The sequence below is a fragment of the Crinia signifera genome, chromosome 6 (genome assembly GCF_055691185.1).
Source record: "Crinia signifera chromosome 6, ASM5569118v1, whole genome shotgun sequence".
Taxonomy (NCBI): domain Eukaryota; kingdom Metazoa; phylum Chordata; class Amphibia; order Anura; family Myobatrachidae; genus Crinia; species Crinia signifera.
This window is the reverse complement of record NC_139222.1, coordinates 103,489,048-103,513,217: the sequence shown is the minus strand read 5'-3', so window position 1 is coordinate 103,513,217 and position 24,170 is coordinate 103,489,048. Positions and strand designations below refer to the sequence as shown.

Sequence of the window (24,170 nt, the reverse complement as noted above, 5' to 3'; positions counted from 1 at the left end):
ACTAACAGCGTGTATGCGCCCGAACTGACGGCTAACCCATTGCATCGCACACCCATCCAAAACAGTGTAAAATAAGATGGAAACACATTATATATAATCTATAACATTCACCAAACATGGGTCTAAGCAACAGGTGAAATAGTCTGCATCTCTAGACACTTACACCTAACTCCACAAGGTACTAAACAGCTAATTTATAATGAAGGCAGACCTTTTCACAAAATTAGGCCATGCTGCCATGTGTACACTTACCTTCTACTGGGCCATATTACAGAGGTGGAATGAAAAGTAGCTAGCATCTAACCTGAATGTGGAGTGCTTTCACATGTGATTTGGTTGGTAGCACTGATTACTTGTGGCTAAGTGGTGGACTGGATTGACATATGGAATGGGTAGTGTCAGTTGTACTACATAGCAAACAAGTGCACAGTACAGAAGTACATTCAAATATACATGTCATGTCTGACCTCAGTTGTATTTGGTCATTGGTGTTGGAATCTGCATTTAGCAAATAAATCACACTTACTGAGTTTGCCAGGTTTTCTGGAATTATTTCGCCACACCAAGGGGCGGGCCGTATGCGCCGCACGGTTGACGCTGGGGTACGGAACGCGGCCGTACGGAACGCAGCTTGCAGCTGATTAACGCCAATTACATAAATAGTATTTAAAGTGGTCCTAGAAAGGCAAACACTTGTTGCAAACATGCCAGGCTCAGACTCTGAGGAAGAGCAGGTTGTGCAGAATCTGTTGTCCCGCATGGAGGCCAACACCACATATGTACCCCTCAACCCAGAGGACCGAGCTGGCCCATCAACTTCAGGCCAATCAGCAGCTGGGCCATCCTCAGCAGAATCATTGGGAACACAGCAGGTGGCTTCCCAACAGAGTAGCCAGCCCAGCACTTCAGGTACAGCAACCGGTGCCCGTGGCCGTGGCAGTGGCAGTGCCCGTGCCCGTGGCCGCAGTGGGGCAACACGGGAACCCACAACACGAAACATGGCATATGAACCGCGGGAGCTTGACATCCTGGTGACCCGGGCACGTGATTTAATTGAGTGTCCAGCGGTGAAGTTGACACACACAAGGAGATGGAAGATCTGGGAGGAGATAACGGCGGAGATTAATGCAGTGGCTCCACAAGTTCGTCAGACGGAGCACGTTAAGAAGAGGCAAGTACATGTGTGTAAAATTTGAGTAGGACAAGTCCAGTAATGTTTACATTCAATATTAGATGGAGTTGGGCAATGGGTGTTCACGTTGCTTGGACGCACAGACATGTTGGCCATGACATTGAATTGATAGTTATTGGAGGGTGACTGTTTTTGTATCTTCTAAGGATTGGTTTGAAAAAAGAATATAGTAAGTGTGGTGTCAGTAGGCACATTTTGTATTATGTTTCAGATTGCAATGGGTGCTACAGCAAACATGAGGAGTTACATGTATTAATATGTACACTTTGATTGCAGGTGGCACGACTTCAAAGGCAACCTCAAGAAGAAATTGACCGAGCGGTGGCAACACAGCCAGACCTCTGGGGCTGGCCCCATGCCTGCCAAGCTGGAGCTCACCCCCCTGGAAGAGATGGCCCAGTGCTGTATAGCAGTGGAGGAGGTCCGGGGGGTGAGCACTATAGACAGCGAGTCCCCAGCGGAAGTGATGGCTTCTACTCTAGAAGGTAATTATTTGCCAGGCCATAAGTAGATGTTTAACATTTTGCATGGAATGTGTGGTAATTTCAATTTTCTTGTTCAACAGCATCGCCACCGCTTGGTCAAGATTCTCTTGAGGAGGTTGTGGAGTCTGTGCCACCTGGCCCCAGTAGCAGGCCCGTGCAGCAGCCGCCGGGATTGTCTGCGGCTGAATTGTCCATGTGGGGCCGTGTGCTGGATAGTATTGTGCAGCAGGGAGAGTCGGCATTCGAGCGGGTGCGTAGGGCCGAGGAGGTGCTGCAGGGTTTGACCAGCAGCCAGCAGAGTATTGCTGAGAGCCTGCAGGCTATGAGTGCCAGCCAGCAAGCTATGGCTGGCAGCCACCAAGCTATTGCTGGTAGCCTGCAGGTGCTGGCTGATCAAGCCCTGCGGCAAAACGACCTCCTCCGCCATAATGAACTTATGGTGGAGCTAGTTAACAGCAATAGGGCCCTAATGTCACCCGCTTCGGGTGCATTACCATCCTCATCACTCCCTGCTGCCAGAGGGGGAAGAAGATCCACCCCCTCCCCAGCACGTGCTCCACATGAGCCACCATCGGACTCTGGCCGTGGACGAGGCCGAAGAGCTGCTGCACGTGGCAAGGAGCCTGCCAGGGGCAAACGTGCTCGCAAATGAACTTGTGTCCCCATTAATCTCCTCCGTTATGTCTTCCCAAATCTTCCATTGAGCTGTGTGTGTCAGCATCCTGTGTCCAAATCCGTGCCCAGGGTCACCACTTTTGCCCGCGGTTCAAATGTCATGTTTGGTTCCTCTGTTGCCCTGTTTCAGTGTGCTGTACTTGAAGTGTTGCTGCTGTACTTTTGTTGTGAAGCCACCTGATGTGTTCCCAATGATTCTGCTGTGGCTATTTATTCTTTATTATTTTATTTGGTCCTGGTATGGTACCATTTGTTTTGTTATGTATTTTCAATTTTTGCCTAAGTTTGTTTAATAAATGTTATTTTGGCCCCACAAATGTCTGTATTAATTTAGACATGCAGAAGTGGCATGTGTATTAGTATTAATATTATTAAGTTGTGTGCTTTATTTGCAATGTTAAAGTGTGTGACAAGTGCAGCATGTAATGTTCCCTTTAAGCTGCAATGCTTCCAATTGTAGCAGTGAGAAGCGTGTAATTAACAAGTAATGGGTAAAGTATGTGATTGTATTGGGTTCAGGTGACATTGGTTGAGGTGCGTCCGTCCTGATTAGGCGTTCCGATTGCCTAGCGCATGACCGAGTGGTGTCCGCAAAGCAAAAGTAACCTTTTGGACACCGCACATTTCTTCCCTTTTTGTTCGCGTGCATTCGGCGTGCTGTCCGAATGCACGCCTACCAATATATGTGTACTCCCCCGTGTCCGCCCATGTTTCCGCCCAGTTTAGCCCACTTTGAAACTACGCCCCTGTGTCATTCCGCATGACGCCCATAACACACCCCTATTGGCCGAATGTATGCGGTGCACAGTTCTATACGGGATTAGTGAGAACATGTACGGAGACCATGCGTGGCACATGCGCGTCGCGTTCTCCACGCATGCGCAGACGGCTAAAAAACGCCATCCGAAAGAATGCGGAAAAGTCCGCACCGATCAGAATAAGGGCCAGAGTCTGAGCATTAGATCAGGGGTTCTCAAACTCATTCCTCAGGACCCCACACAGTTCAAGTTTTCCAGGTCACCCAGCAGGTGCACTCATTACTCACTGACACACTTTAAAAGACCCAGGACCGAGTTTGAGAACCTGTGCACTAGAGGACTCAGACTCTAATGCACATGCACAGATCTCCAGAAAAATGGCACAGTGGCAATTTGCCAGCACTTTTTTAGACCAAGCCTCAGAACGCGGATAGTGAAAAGTATCTGAGGAAGCTGCCAAGCACATGGTGAAACACGTTATGAGCCCCATGGTGATGTGAGCCTGGAACAGGAGAGTGTCCAGGAACTTTATTTTTTATGGTACAGATTACAATTTAGCACAGGGTCAGTCATAAAATACACCAATGTTATAATAATGAATTCACTCCATTGTAAACATATATTTCTGGGGCGCGCTGTAAGATTGGGAGGGGTCGAAGCCTTCCAATTTAATAAATGGTCAGTAAACACATCTAAGAAGTCATTTAAACTTTATTTTTTTCAATGCATTAAAATAACAATTTATTAAAAGTTTATCAATATAAATAAAAAGCAAATAAAATACAGTGTAATATAATCACAAGAGAACAATGGTAACACTAAGCGCTGCTAGGTGGAAATAGTTTCATGTGTAGTGACTGCTTAATCACAATGACACTGGACACAATATCAAATTTTTATGTATAAAACACATTTATAAGTAAAAATAAAAAATAAACAAGAATTAGGTTTTGTAACCCTACTGTATCTAAAAATACAAATGCATATATGCTTCACAGAAAGAAGTGCAAATATTAGTATATGTTGCAGTCTCCAATAATCAATTACAATTCTCCATTGGATCAATATTCACAGGATATGATATAGTAGAACCTGTTAGAATAAATTCACTTATTATGGGCGAATGTATATTATAAGGAGTTTTCCATGGGTGATATAAAATCACAGAAGGTGCTAATAGCCCAATAGGACAATTCCAGTGGATACAATTGTTACTGGTATGCCGGAAAGAGTTACTTTAGCCAATTAGCATGTAGCAAACACGCAGTAGGAGTGAAGGCTGTTTTCCAAAAACTTGTTTACATAAGAATTATATTTACATAATAAATGTAACGACATAAATTAGTTTGTTATTTACCACTGGACACATTATATGTTAAATAGTGATTAGTGAATCAATTGAATAATTAATTGAATTAAGTAAACCTCCAGCCTTTAAATAACAATTCTGCTGCTAGTGACAATTTGTCTTGAAAAAGTTTCCAGTCTGAGCGGAAACGAAACGCGTTGACGTCACTAGCCATTACCTGTAGTAAATCGTCTGTCCCTGACATGTCCATGAACCTCCCTCCTGGTGGCGAGACGGGCGGAAAGCAGGGCTGCATGCGGAAGTAGGGACACAACGGAAGGTCCCGGGTGGCTCGCAGGGTATCGGGTATCCGTACACTGCTGCCAGACATCCCAGCAGTGTATGGGCACCTTTAGGAACTGAAGGTTTGTTTGCAGTCCCCTAACATAATGAGTGACCCTAGCACCTGCTTCATTCTAGTAGAAACAAAGGGCCTGATTCAGACCTGTTCCCTAGGCTTTGTGTAAACCTCAAACATCGGGAACAGGGACGAATTCAAACCCAATGGAACGGGACTGAAGCTTCCTCAATATGTAATATCTGTGGAGCCTAATGCATTTTGTGATATCCCCCCAGTGTTTTAATTAAGAAATGTATAAATATTTGTGTTAATATTATTAGTAATAATTATTATAATAATAATAATATGATACAGAATTGTTTAGAGATTGATAAGAGTTTACATACATCAACCACCCCGGAGGTATTAAACAATCATGTAGAATGAGTTCTAATTGTCAGATGCCACTGAACTGGCATCTAGTGCTCTTGCGGTCTCCACCTCCCTCACCTGTCCTCCCCCCTGGAGTTGCTGGTCGCACACCTAGCCTAGGCTGTAAACATCACATTAGAGCCAGTCACATTACTGATGTAATGTAGCCAAGCCAGTTGGAATTGTTTAGTGTACTACTTATTAAGCCAGTTCTGTGCAAGATCAAGGGGGCATAGTTATTGTTTCCCAGTGACACTTGTATGCACAATGTCTGCTGGACTTAAACCCTGCTCCATCTGCCACTAGTCACTTGGACAGCACAGTAGGGATGGCCATTGGAAGGGTACCCATCAATTATACTATTGATAGGTAACCCACCCCCAATTGAAACCATTTGCAAAGGAATGAGCAATGATTTCACCCACCTATGGCCACCCCTGCTTTACAATTCAGTGGGATGTGGGCCAATGAGAGCCCAGGGGTGGGGCATTGAAGGGTGGAACTAAGCTCTGTGTCCCAACACGAAAAAAAAATTGTTTGGGTATGGGTGAAAACCGGACCAGGACAAAACCCCCGGACCGCCGGACCAGACAACAAACTCTGCATTTTGGAGCTTGTAGCCTCCGGTCCGTGGGGTGTCCTGTTCGGGGGTGTCCTGCCCGGGGGGCTGCCTGTGACACCTGTCACCAAGTAGAGGAGGAGGGGGTAGAATAAAGCCTCCCTGTATGGTCCGGGCATGTAGCAAAAACCAGACGGTCCGGAGCACACGGGGAGGCTGTAATCTCCCTCCACCATGTCCTTGGTGATAGCTACAACAGGGACCCCCCCCCCCCTTCCCGGACAAGACACCCCCCGGACTGGACCCTACAAGCTCCGGACTGCAGATTTTGATGTCCTGTCCGGGTCCAGTTTTTACATAGTCCCTATTTGTTTGCTTGTGAATCAACTACAGTGGGAAACCATATGGCTCTCCCTCATAGATGGTAAGAGTAGTCAACATTGGTCAAAGACCATTGATGATTTTGACTTATCGACAATTAATGGTCATCCATGGGTGCCCCACTAGCCAGGGCATTGTACCTGACAAAGTGTCCTGGACATCCTGCCAGATGTTTATTGATTTAATTTATGAGCTCCTACTGCCCCACTTGCTCTCCAAACCATCCATGGGTGGGCAGGGAGATGGGAAGGTAGCAGCCGCAGACAAAGATGGGGTACAGGGAAATATAGATGCTGAAGCAGCTTCCATTTGTGGGTTGTGTGTCTGAAGCGTCAACCACTGGGGTCCTGCCCAGGGCCGAAACAAGGCAGTCATTTGGTGCCCCCCCCCCACCCCTGACGGGGGGACCAGACCAAATGACCGCCTTGCCCCTGGCGCCGGAGACCCCCCCCTCCTCTCACCGCCACGGCTGCTGCCCTTCTCCTCCTCATCCCATGCTGCTGCTGTCACCAGTGACCCACCGTCCGACTCAGCCATGTGCATCCTGCTGTGAATGGCCGGGCTGGGTCATGTGGGGCGGTGGTGGACAGCTGGGTGTGGCTGATCGCGGTCTGTGCAGTCGCCTGCTCTCCGGGCTTCCTCGCTCAGCCTCCTCTCCTCCTTTCACGCCGCAGCATGTGAGGCAAGAATGGTGTAGCCGCTGTAGCGGCAGCTTGACTCCGTCCGTCTCCTACTAGCGCGTCGGCGGGAAGCGCTGATGACTTCAAAAAGACTTGCCGGACGCTGATTGGCTGAATTCAGCCATCAGCGTCCGGCAAGTCTTTTCAAAGTCATCAGCGCTTCCCGCCGCTGCTACAGCGTCTACACCAGTCCCCGGAACCCTGCTACCTGTCACCGGACCTCCGCTGGCTGTCCCCGGACCTCACAGCGCCCCCCACCTCCAGCGCCCGGTGCGCGTGACCCCCCAGCCCCCCTAGTTACGGCCCTGTCCTCTATGTCGTGCTAGAGCTCAACCAGTAGCCAAACGCTGATGACAGGAGGTGAAGCAGCAGCACAAAGACCTGCTCCGCCCTCACTGCAGCGCTGGTGCCACGGTGAACCCTTGTAAATTCTTAGGCTGTACACAGAGGAGACCCCACCAATAGACTAACAAATTAGGTCAGTACCATGCCATCAGTCACACTGTTGATGCTACCTAATATACAATGAGTTTGTGTGATGTGTGTTTTCCCACCTACACACCATACAGCACCCCTCCTTGTTACCAGCCACCCCCAGAAGTTGCAGTCCATCAGGAGCAGCATGTGGTGGCTCTTCATTCAAAGACTTCATCATTCTCTCTACTGCGGTTATTCCAATGATTCGGGGGTTATAAGGTCTATTCATAACCCTGGAATTGTCAGTGCTGGACAAATCATGAACTCTACCGTTATCATAATCTCCTTTGTCGCGACTTAATTTTTTGTGTTTGTGTGCTACTATATGATTTTCTAATGAGTCTAACTTGCTCTGTAGATCCATCACATCACTCATGAATTCTTCACTTTGATGGTGTTGATTTAAGTTTACCAATTTCCTCCTCTAATCTTAATAACTCTTTTCTTCTTATTTTGATGATTAATTCTACCGATCTGGCCGCGCTCTCATCTAATATTTTATTCCAACTAGTTAAAAATTCTTCTGTATGTGTTCCCATGATAGGAACTTTAATTAATCTAAGCCCCCTCGGACTTCTCCCTACTGCAAGGTAATTTTCTAAAGTATTAAAATCATATCAACGTTTTATATGCATGCAGTCATCCCACCAGCGGGGTTCCACTGTCTCACAAGATAACCTGTGAGACTTCCTGCATGGAAAGCATGGCCTCATGGGATTTGTAGTTTAATCGTTAACTGCTCAAAGTCTGAGCAGTAACATATAAACTACAATTTACATGATGCCAATGTCCCGGCTTCTCTGTCCTGCCGGGTGCTGTCTGCCACAGCTGAATCCCGGCACCTCCACTACTTCCTACTAGCGCTGTAAGTGCCGCAGCTGGGCGGGGGAGGGAGCGGGTGAGCAGGATGGGGGATCTGGCGGCACGTGGCTAAGGTGCCCTTTGATCTCCCGGCGCCTGGAGCTCGTGCTCCGTCCTCCCTACGCCCCTGATTCCGTCCATCCTCTATTTGACCATCCCCACTGAGCTGGACCTTTCTCTGGTCCGCAGGACTCACGTTCGTGACAGTGAGCAGTGCTATAGGCGCCATTCAGCTCTATATTTCTCTATACTGCAGCGGCCATTTTGGTGGCTGCATAGGGTTCCCTAACTGCATCACTCATTTGGCTCCCTCTCCCACCCTTGGGTCTTCTACCCAGCCTAGAATTGAGGATAATGATGCCTTAACAGTTGGCACCCTTAAACTTCTATTGAGCCAATTTAAAGAGGAGATGACAGCACCTCAATTCAAGCTTGTCAGCATTCAGTGGATGAATTGGGGACCCTTACCGACCACCTACAATCTAAAATGGTTGAGGTAAGTTGGAACTCACAACGATTTGGTAGATTCTCATGCTGCCCTGGAGGGCGAGGTTGCTGTGCTACATGAAAAGGTGTCTGACATGGAGGATAGGTGCCAACAGAATATTCTTAAAGTACAAGGTGTTCCAGAAAACATATCTAATAGCAGTCTGAATGACTATACCCTAGGTATCTTTAGGAAGTTATTGCCTTCTGCCTCCTCCTCAGATTTGCTATTAGACCGTATCCATAGACTCCCTAAAGCTCAAAGTGCCCCTGAGGGAGTTCCGAGAGACAATATAATGAGAGTTCCTTTATATTACAATACTTTATTCATCATTAAAACATAAAACTTTTATTTCTCTAACTTTTACCATATCTAACCCTATGGTCACACAGAATGGCCATGGAAAGTGAGACAATGGCACCATGTTCTCTCAGTATCCCAGTTGTAGGAATCTCCGCTGTTGAAACATGCCTTCTCGCACTGTTAGTGTGTGCTCAGTGTGACAATCATGTATGTACAGTCAGCTGATGATCACTAAACTCCATAAATATCAACATTGTGTACATTTCGGAATCATTCTCTGTGTCCATTAACTACCTTTTATTTATTTATCTATCTATCGTGTGTGGCTTACACTTTTATCTTACTGTGCAGTTCAGGACCGGACTGGCGATGTGGCTCTTCTGGCAAATGCCAAAAGGGCTGATGGCCTTGTGGGCTGATTTTGTGCAGAAAGTTCATAGAACTTTCTGCAGTAGCGCTGAGCCTCCTGAGCTTCACTGTGCCCCGCATGTCTTTTGCATATCAAATCGATGACGCCACAGCGTCATAACGCGGCAGCACCTGACCCGCCGACGCCGCCATTCAATGTGAGTCTCCCCCACCCCCATGTTCTAACCAGTGGCAGCGCTGCATGAACCAGCAGGCCTGCCTCTCAGCAAACTCCTCTGCCCCTCTGTGAGTTTCAGCTTTTGCCCGTGAAACTCCCCCCCGGGCTCCGGCCTTCACTGCCGCACTGTGGCCCCCGTTTCCGGCACTGACTGCCTCTCCCATACTCCGCGTTGGCTTGGTGGAGCAAATGCCAGCGGTCGGGAGTGCAAGTTACAGAGTAGCAGCAGCCAGCAGCAGGATGGGGGGGGGGGGGGGGTTTCAGGCTGACAGTTTGCCTAGGGTTCTAGGAAACCTTGCACCTGCCCTGGGCATTAGGGTATGTTCCATAAAGTATGATGGGCATTACGGTGTGTTCCATAATGTGTGATGGGCAGTACGGTGTGTTCCATAATGTGTGATGGGCATTACGGTGTGTTCCATAATGTGTGATGGGCATTACGGTGTGTTCCATAATGTGTGATGGGCAGTACGGTGTGTTCCATAATGTGTGATGGGCAGTACGGTGTGTTCCATAATGTGTGATGGGCAGTACGGTGTGTTCCATAATGTGTGATGGGCAGTACGGTGTGTTCCATAATGTGTGATGGGCAGTACGGTGTGTTCCATAATGTGTGATGGGCAGTACGGTGTGTTCCATAATGTGTGATGGGCAGTACGGTGTGTTCCATAATGTGTGATGGGCAGTACGGTGTGTTCCATAATGTGTAATGGGCAGTACGGTGTGTTCCATAATGTGTGATGGGCAGTACGGTGTGTTCCATAATTTGTGATGGGCATTACGGTGTGTTCCATAATTTGTGATGGGCATTACGGTGTGTTCCATAATGTGTAATGCCTCCTTTTTCTGATGCAACGCCTCCTTTCAATGAGGCCCGCCCCTTTTGTGGGCTCAAAATGCCAGGGCCGTTTTCTGGTCCCAGTCCGCCCCTGGTGCTGTTACAGTATTTCTCAACTACAAGAATTCTGTAACATTTGGACCCAAGCTAAAAAAGGTCTTAAACTAGGCTTCATCTTACTACAAAGTCTTAAGATAAGAGAAGTAGTATAGCACCCCAAGGTACAGTAGATCCAGGATATAGGTTATAGCTATCCACCAATATCCTTCATTTTAGAATTACCAGCCTCCTTAATGCACCAAGGCCCAGAGATGGTCGCTGATGAAAGGGAACCTCTGCCGGCAGAGCTGCAGAGGTAATCAGCTGGTCACAGGATCAAGCTCCTGCGACCAGCAATTATAACGGGGCTGAAAACGGGAGCGCGCACCCTGCAATTTATCGCCGGGGAACACTCCCATCACTGGCAATATTGCCAGCGATTTCAGCCCATATCGCTGCCGTGTGTACACGGCTTAAGATCTATATTGCAGTGTAAAAATAAAGCAGTTAGTATTTTCCCTGCATAGAAACAAAATAACTCACCAATTTCTAAATCTCTCTGCACATGTTGCATCTGCCCCCTGCATTGCATATGGTTTTGTCCATTTGAGCAGGAATTTGCCTTTGCGAGTGAACCAGAATAAGGGTCCAAATGTGTTTCCCATTTCCTCATAAAAAAAAAATGGTAATCAAAATGATTATGAAGTACAGTAAAGCAAATTTTAGATTATTGTATCTTCAAGAGTAGCTTGCAATTCCTGATATACTAGAAGGGGTATTACCCTCAGAAGTATCACTGTTTCAAAGCTACTGGAATCTTGATCCTTGTTTCCACCCCCCCCCCCCCCCCCCCCCCCCCCCCCCATTTCTATGACTTATCATGAAAAGGAAAAACAAAGCTGTTCCAATATCAGTTGTTTTATTACATTCATTCTTTATACCTCAGACGTTAAATTATTCTTGTAAGACTTTTTTTTATAAGAACATGCTACTTAAATTGTTTAGATTTCAGTTAATATAGGCAATCAAATTATTTTGATTGCTACTTAAATAAAAACAAACAGCTTTTTAACAACCACTGAAATTGACAGATTGTCTTTGCTGGATACCATTGGTTTCAATAAATTATAATTATTAACATGCCAGACAAACAAATAAATACTGTATTATACAAGCGGTACATAAGAAAGTTGGGTATGATGTGCGGTGTTCAGGTTCCCAATGTGACTATTGGGATTCAACTGTGAGGATCACAGCCACCGAAATCCTGATTACAACCCCATAAGAAGTTAATACCGTATTTGTAAATAACCTGTAGAGTTTTGCAGAATGTTATTATGGTTACACTGAGTATCAGTCGGCATTGGAAAAGGGTGTGGATCATTAGGTCGAGAAACAACCTTCTGCCTTTGATCATTAGATCGACCACAGAAAGGTTGACATGCATTAGGTCAACCACTTAAGGTTGACATGCCTTGGGTCGACACAATCAAAAGGTCGACATGGCTTTAGGTCAACAAAGTCATTAGGTCGACATGGGGAATGTGGACAGTCAATAGGTCAACGTGGGTTTTTCAAGTTTTTTTTTGTCCCGGATGTCGACACAGTCGTCATGGACACCGCATTGCTCACCAGACTTCGGGAACACTATTCTATTCTCCCTCCACGCCCCAGTGAAAAACCCAGTTGACCTTTTGACTGTCGACATTCCCTATGTTGGCCTAATGCTTGTGTCGACCTAGTGACCCTGTTGAGCTAAATTAATGTCAACCTTTTGAGTTTGTTGATCTAAGGCCTGTCAACCTAATGCTTGTTGACCTTTTCAAAGTCAACCTAGTGACCATATACCTTGGAATTGTATTCACTGTGAGCATGAGGTATGCATGCGGCACTTAAAGCATCGATTTTGTGGAATGTATTTACAGGTAATAAGAGTGACACTTGTATGTATAACCACACAGGAGGAAAAATACATTTAGACAATACAAAATAAGTTTAGTAACTAGCAGACGCCAACGATTTTTTTATTGCAGTAAATCAGAGGGTGTGAAACCTGGACCCTGGGACAGCAACAATATCACTGTATGGAGCACTCTGCCTCATCTTGATGGCTAATTGCTTCGTCAGCTCAAGGAAACTGTAGAAGTTGCCAGATACCTGTTTTCGCTTGTTGTTCTTACAAAGTTTTTGCAAACTGAAGGAGCTCACACCAGATAGGTGCAGCTTCTATTTAAATAAAACATAAAATTAGAACATCAGTGTTTAAACTGTACACAGAGAAAACACACCAATTACCGGCATGCTTAAAAAAGGGATTTTTGTAAGAACTTACCGTTCGAATCCCTTTCTCTGATATGGTCCTGGTGACACAGCTCAACACTGGGATGTAGGAGGGTCCGAAGGAGCCAGGCACCTATCCTAAAGCTTTTAGAGGGTAGGCTCCTCCCCTACTGCATCCCGGACTCTTCAGTTCAATCTTTCAAAGCCACTGGAATACATTAACTCAGTACAAACGCCTGCACATATTATATGCACATTTTATAACAATAATGCTGCTTTCAGACCGCATATCTGGCTTTGACCCTGTATTTGGAAACGTTTCCAAAAACGGGTCTGCCAGATAAAACCCCTTTCACACCGCAGCACTTAAACGGTATATTACCGTTTAAGTGCCGATTTTTTGACACTGGCAGACCCGTTTTTGGAAACTTTCCAAATACAGGGTCAAAGCCAGTGCAGCCTTCAGCCCTCCCCTCCGTGCAGCTCCCCCCCCCTCGCGCGTGTCGACCGAGAGCGTGTCGACGCCCCCGCGCATGTCGACGCCCCCCGCGCGTGTCAGCCCCCCCCCCCGTGTCGACTTACCCCGTGCCGGTACCTCCGTTGTGGATCCCGGCACTGCAGCTCAGTATGCTCGGAAAGCACTTATGAAAAAAGTGTCTTCCAGAAAATGGCTGCCCCATAGGAAACCCAGTTTAAAAAAACTGTCTTTCGTATGGGGGCAGCCATTTTCTGAAAGACACTTTTTTCATAAGTGCTTTCCGAGCATACTGAGCTGCAGTGCCGGGAACCACAACGGAGATACCGGCACGGGGTAAGTCGACACGGGGGGGGGGCGTCGACACGCACGCGGGGGGGGCGTCGACACGCACGCGGGGGGGCGTCGACACGCACGCGGGGGGGGCTAAAGTGCTGTGAATACTTAACCCCTTCACGACATTTGACGTATATATACGTCATGGTCGGGAAGTACTTCCCGACACATGACGTATATATACATCATGACTTCTAACTGTCACTGCGTCTAGAGACGCAGTGACAGTTAGGTGATGTCTGCAGACAGCAGACATCCCCCCTCGTCGCCCAGGGGGGGCAGGGGTGCCCCCCCCGGTCGGCGATCGCTGTGATTGGCTGTTCAAATCTGAACAGTCAATCACAGCGTTTCCTGTGTTACCGGCGGCTAAGCCGCTCGGTAACACAGAAAACGGTGGTGATCGGTGCAGCACCGATCACCACCGATGTGCAGCCCCCCCCTCCCACCCGCCGGGCACTCACCCAGCAGCGGCAGCAGCTCCCCCGGCTCCCCGGTGCGCACGCAGCGCTGCCCTCCTCCCCCCTCCCCCCCGCAGCAGCAGCAGCAGCAGCAGCATCATGCTGCTAGAAAAGTTAAAATAAAATAAAAAAGAAGTATTGCAAATGTATATGTATATATATATATATATATATATATATATATACACACACATATATATATATATATATATATATGTGTGTGTGTATATATATGTATATATACAGATGGGGCCGGGCTCATCTTTGCAGGGGATGGCGATGGCGTCGCCATCGCCATTCCCTGCTCCCGCGCCATCTGTGTGCCCACACCGGGCGCCCGCACCCCCCCACAGCCTCCTCGGGTCCCCCCAGCCCCCCTCGAGCGGGAGGCGGACAGTATTGTGTCCGCCTCGCCGCCCGGCCGCCCGGATACTGAGACGCGCGTGCGTGGGGGACGCACGCGCGTCTCAGTCAGATGGCGCGCCGTGTTGCTGGCGGATCGCCAGCAGCATGCTGCTGGCGATTCGCCAGCAAGCATAAGGCCTGCGCTATCTGTATATATATATATATATACACACACATATATATATATATATATATATGTGTGTGTGTGTGTGTGTGTGTGTGTATACCGCACCGATCACCAACGATCGCCAGCCCCCCCCCCCTCCCACCCGGCAGCCCCCCTCCCTCCCACCTACCCGGCTGCCGCAGCGCCAGCACCCCTCCCACCCCCCCGCCAGCCGCAGCGCCAGCCCCCCTCCCAAAGCTGGTGACCAAAATGGGGTCACTTGTGGGGGGGTTCCACTGTATTGGTGCTTCGGGGGTCTTGCTAATGCGACATAGCAACCACCATTCATTCCACCACCAAAAATCACTCCTTCCCTTCTGAGTCCTGCCATGCACCCAACTGGTATTTTTTGGTCACATGTGAGGCATTGCCGTACCCGGGAGAAATTGGGGCACAGATTTTGGGGTGCTTTGTCTCCTTCATTCCTTGTGAAAATTAAAAATTTTGAGCCAGAACTGCATTTTTGTGTAAAAAATTAAATTTTTTTACACAAAAATGCAGATCTGGCTCAAAATTTTTCATTTTCACAAGGAATGAAGGAGACAAAGCACCCCAAAATCTGTGCCCCAATTTCTCCCGGGTACGGCAATGCCTCACATGTGACCAAAAAATACCAGTTGGGTGCATGGCAGGACTCAGAAGGGAAGGAGTGATTTTTGGATTTTGCAGCACAGATTCTGGTTGAATGACCCCCGAAACACCCATACAGTGGAACCCCCCCACAAGTGACCCCATTTTGCAAACTACACCCCTCAGGGAATTCATCTAGGGGTATAGAGTACATTTCAAACCCCCCGAGGTTTCACCAATTTTTATACAACTGAGCTGTGAAAATGAAAAATTATTTTTTTTCATTTTCACTGCCCAGTTGTACCACAATTGGTGAAACCCCTGGGGGTTTGAAATGTACTCTATACCCCTAGATGAATTCCCTGAGGGGTGTAGTTTGCAAAATGGGGTCACTTGTGGGGGGGTTCCTAACTTTTAGCATCTTATGGTGCCTAGAAACCTACATGGTGCCTAAAAAATAATCTCATAAAAAGGAGGCTCCAAAATCAAGTAGGTGCTCCTTCTATTATGAAGCCTGTGGTTTGGTCACCGTGCACACTAGGGCCACATATAGGATATTTATGAAAACCAAAGAATTGGGGGAATCAATTTTTAGTCACATTTCTCTAGTAAAATGTACTGTGTTCCTTAGAAAAATGTATTAAAATTGCAAATCTGCAAAAAAAATGAAATTTTGAAATTTCACCTACACTTTGTTTTAATTCCTGTGAAACACCTAAAGGGTTAACAAACTTCCAAAATGCTGTTTTGAATACTGTGAGGGGTGCAGTTTTTGAAATGGCATCATTTATGAGGGTGTCTCACATACAAGTCCCTCAAAGTCACATCAAAACTGACCTGGTCCCTAAAAAAATCAGAGTTTGAAATTTTCTTGAAAATTTGAGAATTTGCTAGTCATATTTGAAGCCTCCTAGTGTCCAAAAAAATGAAAAGGGGGTTGAAATAATGATTGCAACATAAAGTAGACATATGGTCTTTGTTAGTTATTAACTATTTTGAGTGGTAAGATTATTTGTCTCACAAGCAGAAAATTTAACATTTTGCAAACTGCTAAATTTTCCATTTTTTCACGACATTTTGGTATTTTTCACAAAAAAACACAGACTGTATCGACCAAAATTTACCACTAACTTGAAGTACAATGTGTCACGAGAAAACAATCTCAAAATTACTGGGATAAGTAAAAGCAAAAAAAAGTTATCCCCACTTAAGTGAGACATGTCAGATTTGAAAAAAAAGGCTCTGTCATGAAGGCACAAACTGGCTCTGTCATGAAGGGGTTAATGAGCGCTCATTAAGTATTCACTGTGCTGAATTTAGGACCCAGCTCATTGGCTGGGTCCTAAATACCGTTTCAGAACCGATTTTGAGCCTAAAATACCGGTTCTGAAACGGGTAGGACCCTGCATTTTAACCGGTTAGAAAAAACGTTTTTTTCTAACCGGTTAAGTGGTCCTGCACCTTTTAGACCGCACACATTACCGTTTTAAAACGGTAAAAAAACGGCAATATACCGTTTTTAAAGTGCGGTCTGAAAGGGGCATTACTGTTAACTTTAACCATTTTAACATGAACATCATGAAACTTCTGGCATACTTACTGAGCGTAAGGGAGGGATCGCTGTGTCACCAGGACCATATCAGAGAAAGGGATTCGAACGGTAAGTTCTTACAAAAATCCCTTTTTCTCTTTCAATGGTCCTGGTGACACAGCTCAACACTGGGACGTTCCAGAGCCGGTCCTTTGGGTGGGTACGCTCAGGTCTGCAGCTCTCAGCACTGCTCGCCCGAATGATGCGTCCTCTGACGCGAACTCATGGAATCTATAGAATTTGGCAAATGTATGAACAGATGACCAAGTGGCAGCCCTGCAAACCTGCTCAGCTGTTGCCCCATGTCGAACCGCCCAAGAGGTGGCAACTGACCTGGTGGTATGCGCATTTATTCTGGCTGGTACAGGCCTTCCCACTTTGGTGTATGCAAAAGTTATCACAGATCGCAACCACCTAGCAATAGTCTGCTTAGATGCAGGCCAACCAATTTTGTGTATGTCATACAACATCAACAAGGTGTCAGTCTTTCTGACACTCTTAACTCTGTCCACATAAATGCGTAAAGCACGCACAACATCCAAACTCCTCAACTTATCCCTTTTCTTAGAACCCTCTGGGGGTTGAAACACAGGTAGAATTATCTCCTGATTTAGATGGAAGGCAGAGGCTACCTTCGGCAAAAACTGAGGCACTGTCCGAAGAACTGCCCTGTCGTCATGAAAAATTAAGAAAGGAGATTTGCATGACAAAGCTCCTAACTCTGACACCCTCTTAGCTGATGCCACTGCCAACAAGAACACCAGCTTCCATGTGAGGAACTTAAGGTCCGCCGACCTCAAAGGTTCAAAGGGTGCCTTCTGAAGGCATTCCAAGACCAGTGACAAATCCCAAGGCGCCACTGGTTGTTTGTATGGAGGTTTCAACCTAGATACCCCCTGTAAAAAAGTCTGAATTTCCGGTAAAATAGCTATCCTTTTCTGGAAATAGATGGACAAGGCCAAGATCTGTACCTTCAATGACTGAAGGCTTAGGCCCGATGAGAAACCATCTTGTAAAAATTCCATCATTTTAGATAACTTAAAACGAGATGTGTGTGACTTCCGTCTCTCGCACCATCGAATGTAAGTCTTCCAGTCTCTATAATAATTTGCCGAGGATACAGATTTCCTGGCTTTAATCATAGTGTGAACCACTGCGTCAGAAAACCCTTTACTTATCAAAATGTCGGTCTCAATAGCCAGGCCGTCAAAATTAATCGAGCTGAATCCAGGTGAATGAATGGGCCTTGTCTTAGAAGGTCTGGCCTCAGAGGTAGACGCCACGAGTCCACAGACAACCTCTGAAGCCTCGAGTACCAGGACCTCCTTGGCCAATCTGGGGCCACTAAGATCACCGGAACCGCCTGCGCCTGTATTTTCTTTAAGTCTCGCCAGCATTGGTACTGGTGGAAAGGCATAAAGGAGATTCCCCTCCCAGGGGATAGTCATGGCATCCACCGCCTCCGCTAGTGGATCCCTTGTTCTGGCATAGAACCTGGGCACTTGGTGGTTGAACCTGGATGCCATCAGGTCCACATCCGGAGTTCCCCACTTCAAAGTGATCTGCTGAAACACCTGAGGGTTTAAGCTCCATTCCCCTTCCTTGAGCTCCTCCCTGCTCAGGAAGTCGGCCTCTATATTCTCCACTCCTGGTATGAATATAGCTGATACAGCTGGAACATTCTGTTCCGCCCACCGGAAGATTCTGGACACCTCCCACATGGCCAATTTGCTGCGTGTACCTCCCTGGTGATTCAGATACGCCACAGCTGTGGCATTGTCGGTCTGAATCCTTAAAGGGAGGTTCTGCAACCTGTCTCCCGCCAAGGAAATCACTTCTGTCCACCATTTCAAGGAGTCTCGAGTGTCCGAAGACAGCACTATCAGCTCCGACTTCATGGTCTGTGTGTTTCCTGACCAAGCCGTCAAGATGTTCCACTGGAACACCCGAGAGTGGAACCTGGCAAATTGCAGCGTCTCGAATGACGCCACCATTTTCCCCAGCAGCTTGAGGCACCTCCATACAGAAATGCTCCGAGCGCTGAGAATCTCCTGGACTAAGGCGACCAGATCCCTGGCCTTTGCCTCCGGGAGAAATACCCGATGGAGATGGGTATCCAGAATAACTCCCAAGAATTGGAGCCTCTGTGATGGTACCAACTGAGATTTTTGCAAATTTCAAATCCAGCCGTGAGCCTGCAAAAAACTGATGGCTTCTGCCAAATGACTCTGAAGCATGGCTGCTGACTCTGCTTTGAACAGCAGTTCGTCCAAATAAGGTATCACTGTGATTCCCCTGAGCCTCAGCACAGCCGCCTTCACTGACATTATTTTTGTGAATACCCTTGGCGCGGTGGCCAGACCAAAGGGCAACGCCTGGAACTGTAAATGCAGGTCTCCTATTGCAAACCTCAACAAGGCCTGATGTTCTGGGTGTATAGGAACATGCAGATATGCGTCCTGGACATCCATGGACGACAAAAATTCTCCCTGGTCTAGGCTCAGGAGCACTGACCGTAGAGACTCCATTTTGAAATGGTCTACCCATAAATGGACATTTAGAGACTTCAAATTTAGTATTGGTCTGAAAGACCCGTCTGGTTTGGGCACCAGAAACAGAGTGGAACAAAAACCTTTCTTCCACTCTGCCCTGGGAACCAGAGTAACCACCCCCTTCTCTAACAGGGACTGAGCTGCTCTCACAAGAGCTGTACGAAGCCTAGCTTCCTTTGGCAAAGATGTGGGGATAAATCTTTTCGGAGGCAGACCTCTGAAAGGAATTTTGTAGCCCTGGGCTATAATGTCTAACACCCAGGCATCCTGGTCTAGAGAAGCCCATGCGTCCCTGAAATGTGAGAGACGCCCCCCCCCCCCACCTTTATCGCTGCCGGGCAAATCCCCAGACAGTCATGCGGAGGGTTTGTCCTCTCCTTTGGTGACAGGCTTCTTGTGAAAGGAGCCAAACTTGGACTTCGGGGCCTTGCCCCTAGACGACTGAAACTTTCCCCTAAAGGACTGTCCTCGAAAGGACGCACCACCTCTAGGGGAGGGCCGAAAGGACGGCCTAAAGGCAGAAAATCTGGATGTCTGCTTAGCTGTGGGGGCCGGCAGAAATGTACTTTTACCGCCCGTGGCTTGTTTAATGATTTCCTCTAATTCTGATCCAAATAATAACTTTCCTTTGAAAGCTAAAGTTTCTAAGGCCTTCTTAGACTCATTGTCTGCTTCCCAGGCCTTAAGCCAGAGCACTCTCCTGGCATTAATAGACACTGTGGACACTCTGGTTGCCATTTTGAGTGCTTCCTCCTCTGCTTCCAACACATACTCCGCAGCTGCCTTAACCCCTTACCGCCGCAGCCTGTTTTTGCCTTCCTGACAGAGCCCTTTTTTTCAAATCTGACATGTATCACTTTATGTGGGGATAACTTTTTATTGCTTTTACTTATCCCAGTGATTTTGAGATTGTTTTCTCGTGACACATTGTACTTTAAGTTAGTGGTAAATTTTGGTCGATACAGTCTGGTTTTTTTTGTGTGAAAAATACCAAAATGTCGTAAAAAAATTGAAAATTTAGCAATTTGCAAAATGTTAAATTTTCTGCTTGTGAGACAAATAATCATACCACTCAAAATAGTTAATAACTAACATAGACCATATGTATACTTTATGTTTTAATCATTATTTCAACCTCCTTTTATTTTTTTTGGACACTAGGGGGCAGCAGAGTCAAAATTATACACATAACTCATAAAACACTGCAATTGGCTGTTCACATTTGAACAGCCAATCGCAACGATCGCCGATGGGGGGGGGGGGCATCGCTGCCCCCCCTGGGCAATGAGGGAAGATGTCTGGTGTCAGGGACAGCAGACATCGTCCCTCTGTCACCACGTCTATAGACGCGGTGACAGTTTAATGGCATGACGTACATTTATGCCATGTGTCGGGAAGTACATCCCGACCATGACGTAAATGTACGTCAAATGTCGGGAAGGGGTTAAGCTTTTCCGCAAGCAGCAATACACCAGGGTCAGCTTGTAGCATGGTGCACAACTCATTGGCCCACTCAATCATGGCCTTAGAGACCCAGGCTGAAGCAATAAGAGGACGTAGGGTGAATCCCACCCCCTCAAATATAGCCTTGAGGTTACCCTCCAGCTTTTTGTCCACCGGATCTTTGAAAGCTGCACCGCCTTGCACTGGTAATACAGTAGCCTTAGACAAACGTGCCACAGATGCATCCACAACTGGCACTTTTTCCCAGAGCTCCGCATGAGACTCTGGCATGGGGTACAGACTGAGGAATCTCTTAGGCATCTGCAGCCTCTTATCAGGGGTTTTCCAAGCCACTTCCAACAATTCCTGTAAACCTTCATCCGAAGGAAAGGTAACAGCCTCCTTAGGCTGTCGCTTAAACACACCTTTAGCAGGAGTCTTATCCTCCACTGAAAGTTTCAAAGCCTGTTTCACAGCTACAATAAGATCCTCTACCCCTGCAGAAGAGGTATCTTCCAAATCATCACCCTGATCCCAGGGGATGTCAGTATACGCTCCCTCCTCCTCATCTACCAATGTAGGCATAGCATAAGACCTTTTAGGGGTCCCTGCAACATCAACATCAATCTTGTCTAGAATCTCACTAAACCTGTTGATCCCCCTCGCAGTATCCTGCATCACCTGAATAAAGGCAGGATCTGCCTGGGTAAGAGGCAAGGAGCCAGAGGACTGCTGAGATGATGGCATAGGTCTCTGAGATTCTACCAATACATCACTCTGTCTGTCCAGTAACTGCACCAAAATGTTCACTGACCTGCCCAGGGCACTAGCCCACGCGGGTTCAATCTGCTCTGCCCTCTGAGGTTCACTCCCCATGGGTCTCACAGCAGCGCAGGTATTACATAAGCCCCCCTTGGCCATCTGCTCAGGGACAAATTTTTGTGTACACACATTACAAGCGCTCAGTGCACTAAGGGCTCCCTCCCCCAAAACCACAGCATGTTGCTCAGACATGATGAAAAGTGAACTACACAGTGCATACAATGTACAAGCGATTATACAGTTTTAATGCACCCAGTCACTTAGCTGTCTGTCGGTTTCAGATGCGGGGAAACGATGCCCAGGAAATCCAAACACTCTGCCAGGATCTGTAAGCCAGCTCAGCTCCGCTGCAAGCGTTCTGAAAGGCGCCAAACACAGAGTGAGGGAAGAGACCAAAATCCCTGCTGCTGCGGGGTCCGTGACTTTTGGCGCCAACCACCCCCAGACAGCCGCTCCCTTGGTAGGATTTCCTAGTTCCAGTATCTCCCCCTCGGCTGGGGACCACTTGGAACATGCCTGTAACAACACTGCTGTCCTCTCATATAGGAGCTCAGTGTGTAAGCTCCGCAGAAAATGGCCGCCGCCATCACGGAGCGCCTGTCCCCCATGATCCCCACCTAAACGTGAAGCCGGTTTCAGGACACTCCGGAGCCCAGGCAGCTTCTTAAAAGAAGCTGTAAGCGCTGCACAGGGAGGCCAGACAGCGTCTCCCATGTGCACAGTGAGCTGACAGGACGCGCTTCTGTCAGTTCCTGCTGCGCTATCAGTGTGAGGATTCACTATGATAATCCTCACACTGTGCCTACCTAGCTAGAGTAAAATTAATAAAATAATAAAATTACCCTAACTACTCTAATTCTTCAGCTGCTCCTGCAGCTCTTTAGAATAGCACCCACTCCAGTGGGCACCTAACACGAACTGAAGAGTCCGGGATGCAGTAAGGGAGGAGCCTACCCTCTAAAAGCTTTAGGATAGGTGCCTGGCTCCTTCGGACCCTCCTACATCCCAGTGTTGAGCTGTGTCACCAGGACCATTGAAAGAGAAAACTGCACAAATTCAGTTTAAAATCCAGCGTACTGTACAGCCAACAGCCTTCTGCATCCTAGATGCGTGCAGTGTCTGAGAACTAACAGTACTCACTTGCAAACAATGTTAGTACAACACATCTCTGGTAAAGTTACTCTTTTTATGGTTTGACTTAATTTTCACCTTGTCAAAAGGGACAAAAATCGTAAAAATTACATTTTCCTTTAATGAAAAGAGAAATGTTGGTGTGAGAGTTTTAAGATTTTTTTGTCATTTTAAATTGTAAATACTTTAGTTAATATACTACCAGTGGGTGCTCCCAGCACTAACCTTGGTTGCGTTCAGTGGATGGATGGTTGCAGATTAATTTGACATGATTAAAGTGGACAGGTATGGTCGACCACTGAAGGTCGACATGCATCAAGGTTGACATGACTGAATGTTGAAATGGGGTTAATTCGACAGGGACATTAGGTTGACACAAGCATTAGGTTGACATGCATAAAGTCAACAGTCAAATGGTGGACATGGAGTTTTTCACTTTTTTTGTCCCGATTGACGACACAGTAGACATAGACACTAAAAGAGTTCACTGTGTGCGCTCGCGATGCTTCGGGGCACAGTGCCTCGCTATGCTTGGCACACTATTTTATTCTATTTAGAGGATGGTAGGGCATGAAATACTGCCTGTCGGCACATGCCGGCTCAAAAATAAGTGAAAACCCTCATGTCAACCTTTGACTGTCGACTTGTACATGTCGACCTAATGCTTGTGTCGACCTAATGACCCCATTGACCTAACCCCATGTCAACCTTCAGTGGTTGACCTAATGACTGTCGACCCAGCGACCGTATACCAAGTAGACAAACACTTTAACAGCACACTAAATTCCAATTGTTTGTACATATGCTGAAAACCCCAAAACTGCGTTAATGATACATTGATATGATTTTAAACAATACCACTGCCCACACATTTCATTTTTTTATACTTTTCCAACTGACATTTGTAGATTATGCTGACAAACAATACTGCAGTGTTGGAATAGAATTGGTTTTGTCCAATTTAGTCATATCAGAGTTATCAATCACTTTTCCGCCATCCAATACCACACAATACTAGCACCTAAGAATCTTAGGGGTAAATTTACTAAGATGGGAATTCTATTGAAGACAACTTTAAGGTGCTAAATAATCAAAGTAGACTCTGATTGGCTGATATGAGCAACATCCCATCTTCAATAGAACGCCCATCTGCGAAAATGTACCCCTTAATCTCCCTCAGTAGTCATCCACATGAGGTGGATACGAAATCCCGGCATTCAGGATCCCTACCGTTATGACAGCGGAATCCGGACAGATAGAATCCCGAACTTCGCTCATCCCACATCCTAAACCCTCCCAAATTGAAAGGTATCAATTATGGCATTGTTTCGTCCTATCAAGAATTTTAAGACTCACCATTATTTTACGTGTCTAATTTGCCCATACACTTTACAATTATTGTATACAATATTGTATACAATATCGCATCTCATCGCATCTCGGTTCTGCGATGAGATCTAGTACAAAAAGTATGTGCTGCACATACTTTTTGTTAAGATCTTGTGGAAAACGAAATTGCCCCTCTACGCCATTAAGGTATTACGACCGCCCCCTCTACGC

The 24,170-nt window shown here is 46.8% G+C and overlaps 1 protein-coding gene across 12 annotated transcripts in view; it reads right to left on the bottom strand.

Annotated features, from left to right (window-relative positions):
- Positions 1 to 12,389: 12,389 nt before the first annotated feature.
- The window catches only part of RAD21L1 (RAD21 cohesin complex component like 1), a 77,339-nt gene continuing 65,558 nt past the window's right edge, over positions 12,390 to 24,170 (bottom strand). For 11 of the 12 annotated variants that reach the window (XM_083146652.1, XM_083146650.1, XM_083146644.1 and 8 more), the window contains one exon: positions 12,390 to 12,607. In XM_083146652.1, coding sequence (XP_083002778.1) covers positions 12,419 to 12,607 — 189 coding nt within the window. In that variant the 3' untranslated portion in view covers positions 12,390 to 12,418. Of the gene's footprint in view, positions 12,608 to 23,278; positions 23,897 to 24,170 lie in introns of those variants that run through there. The other variant, XM_083146653.1, reaches the window with a different exon arrangement.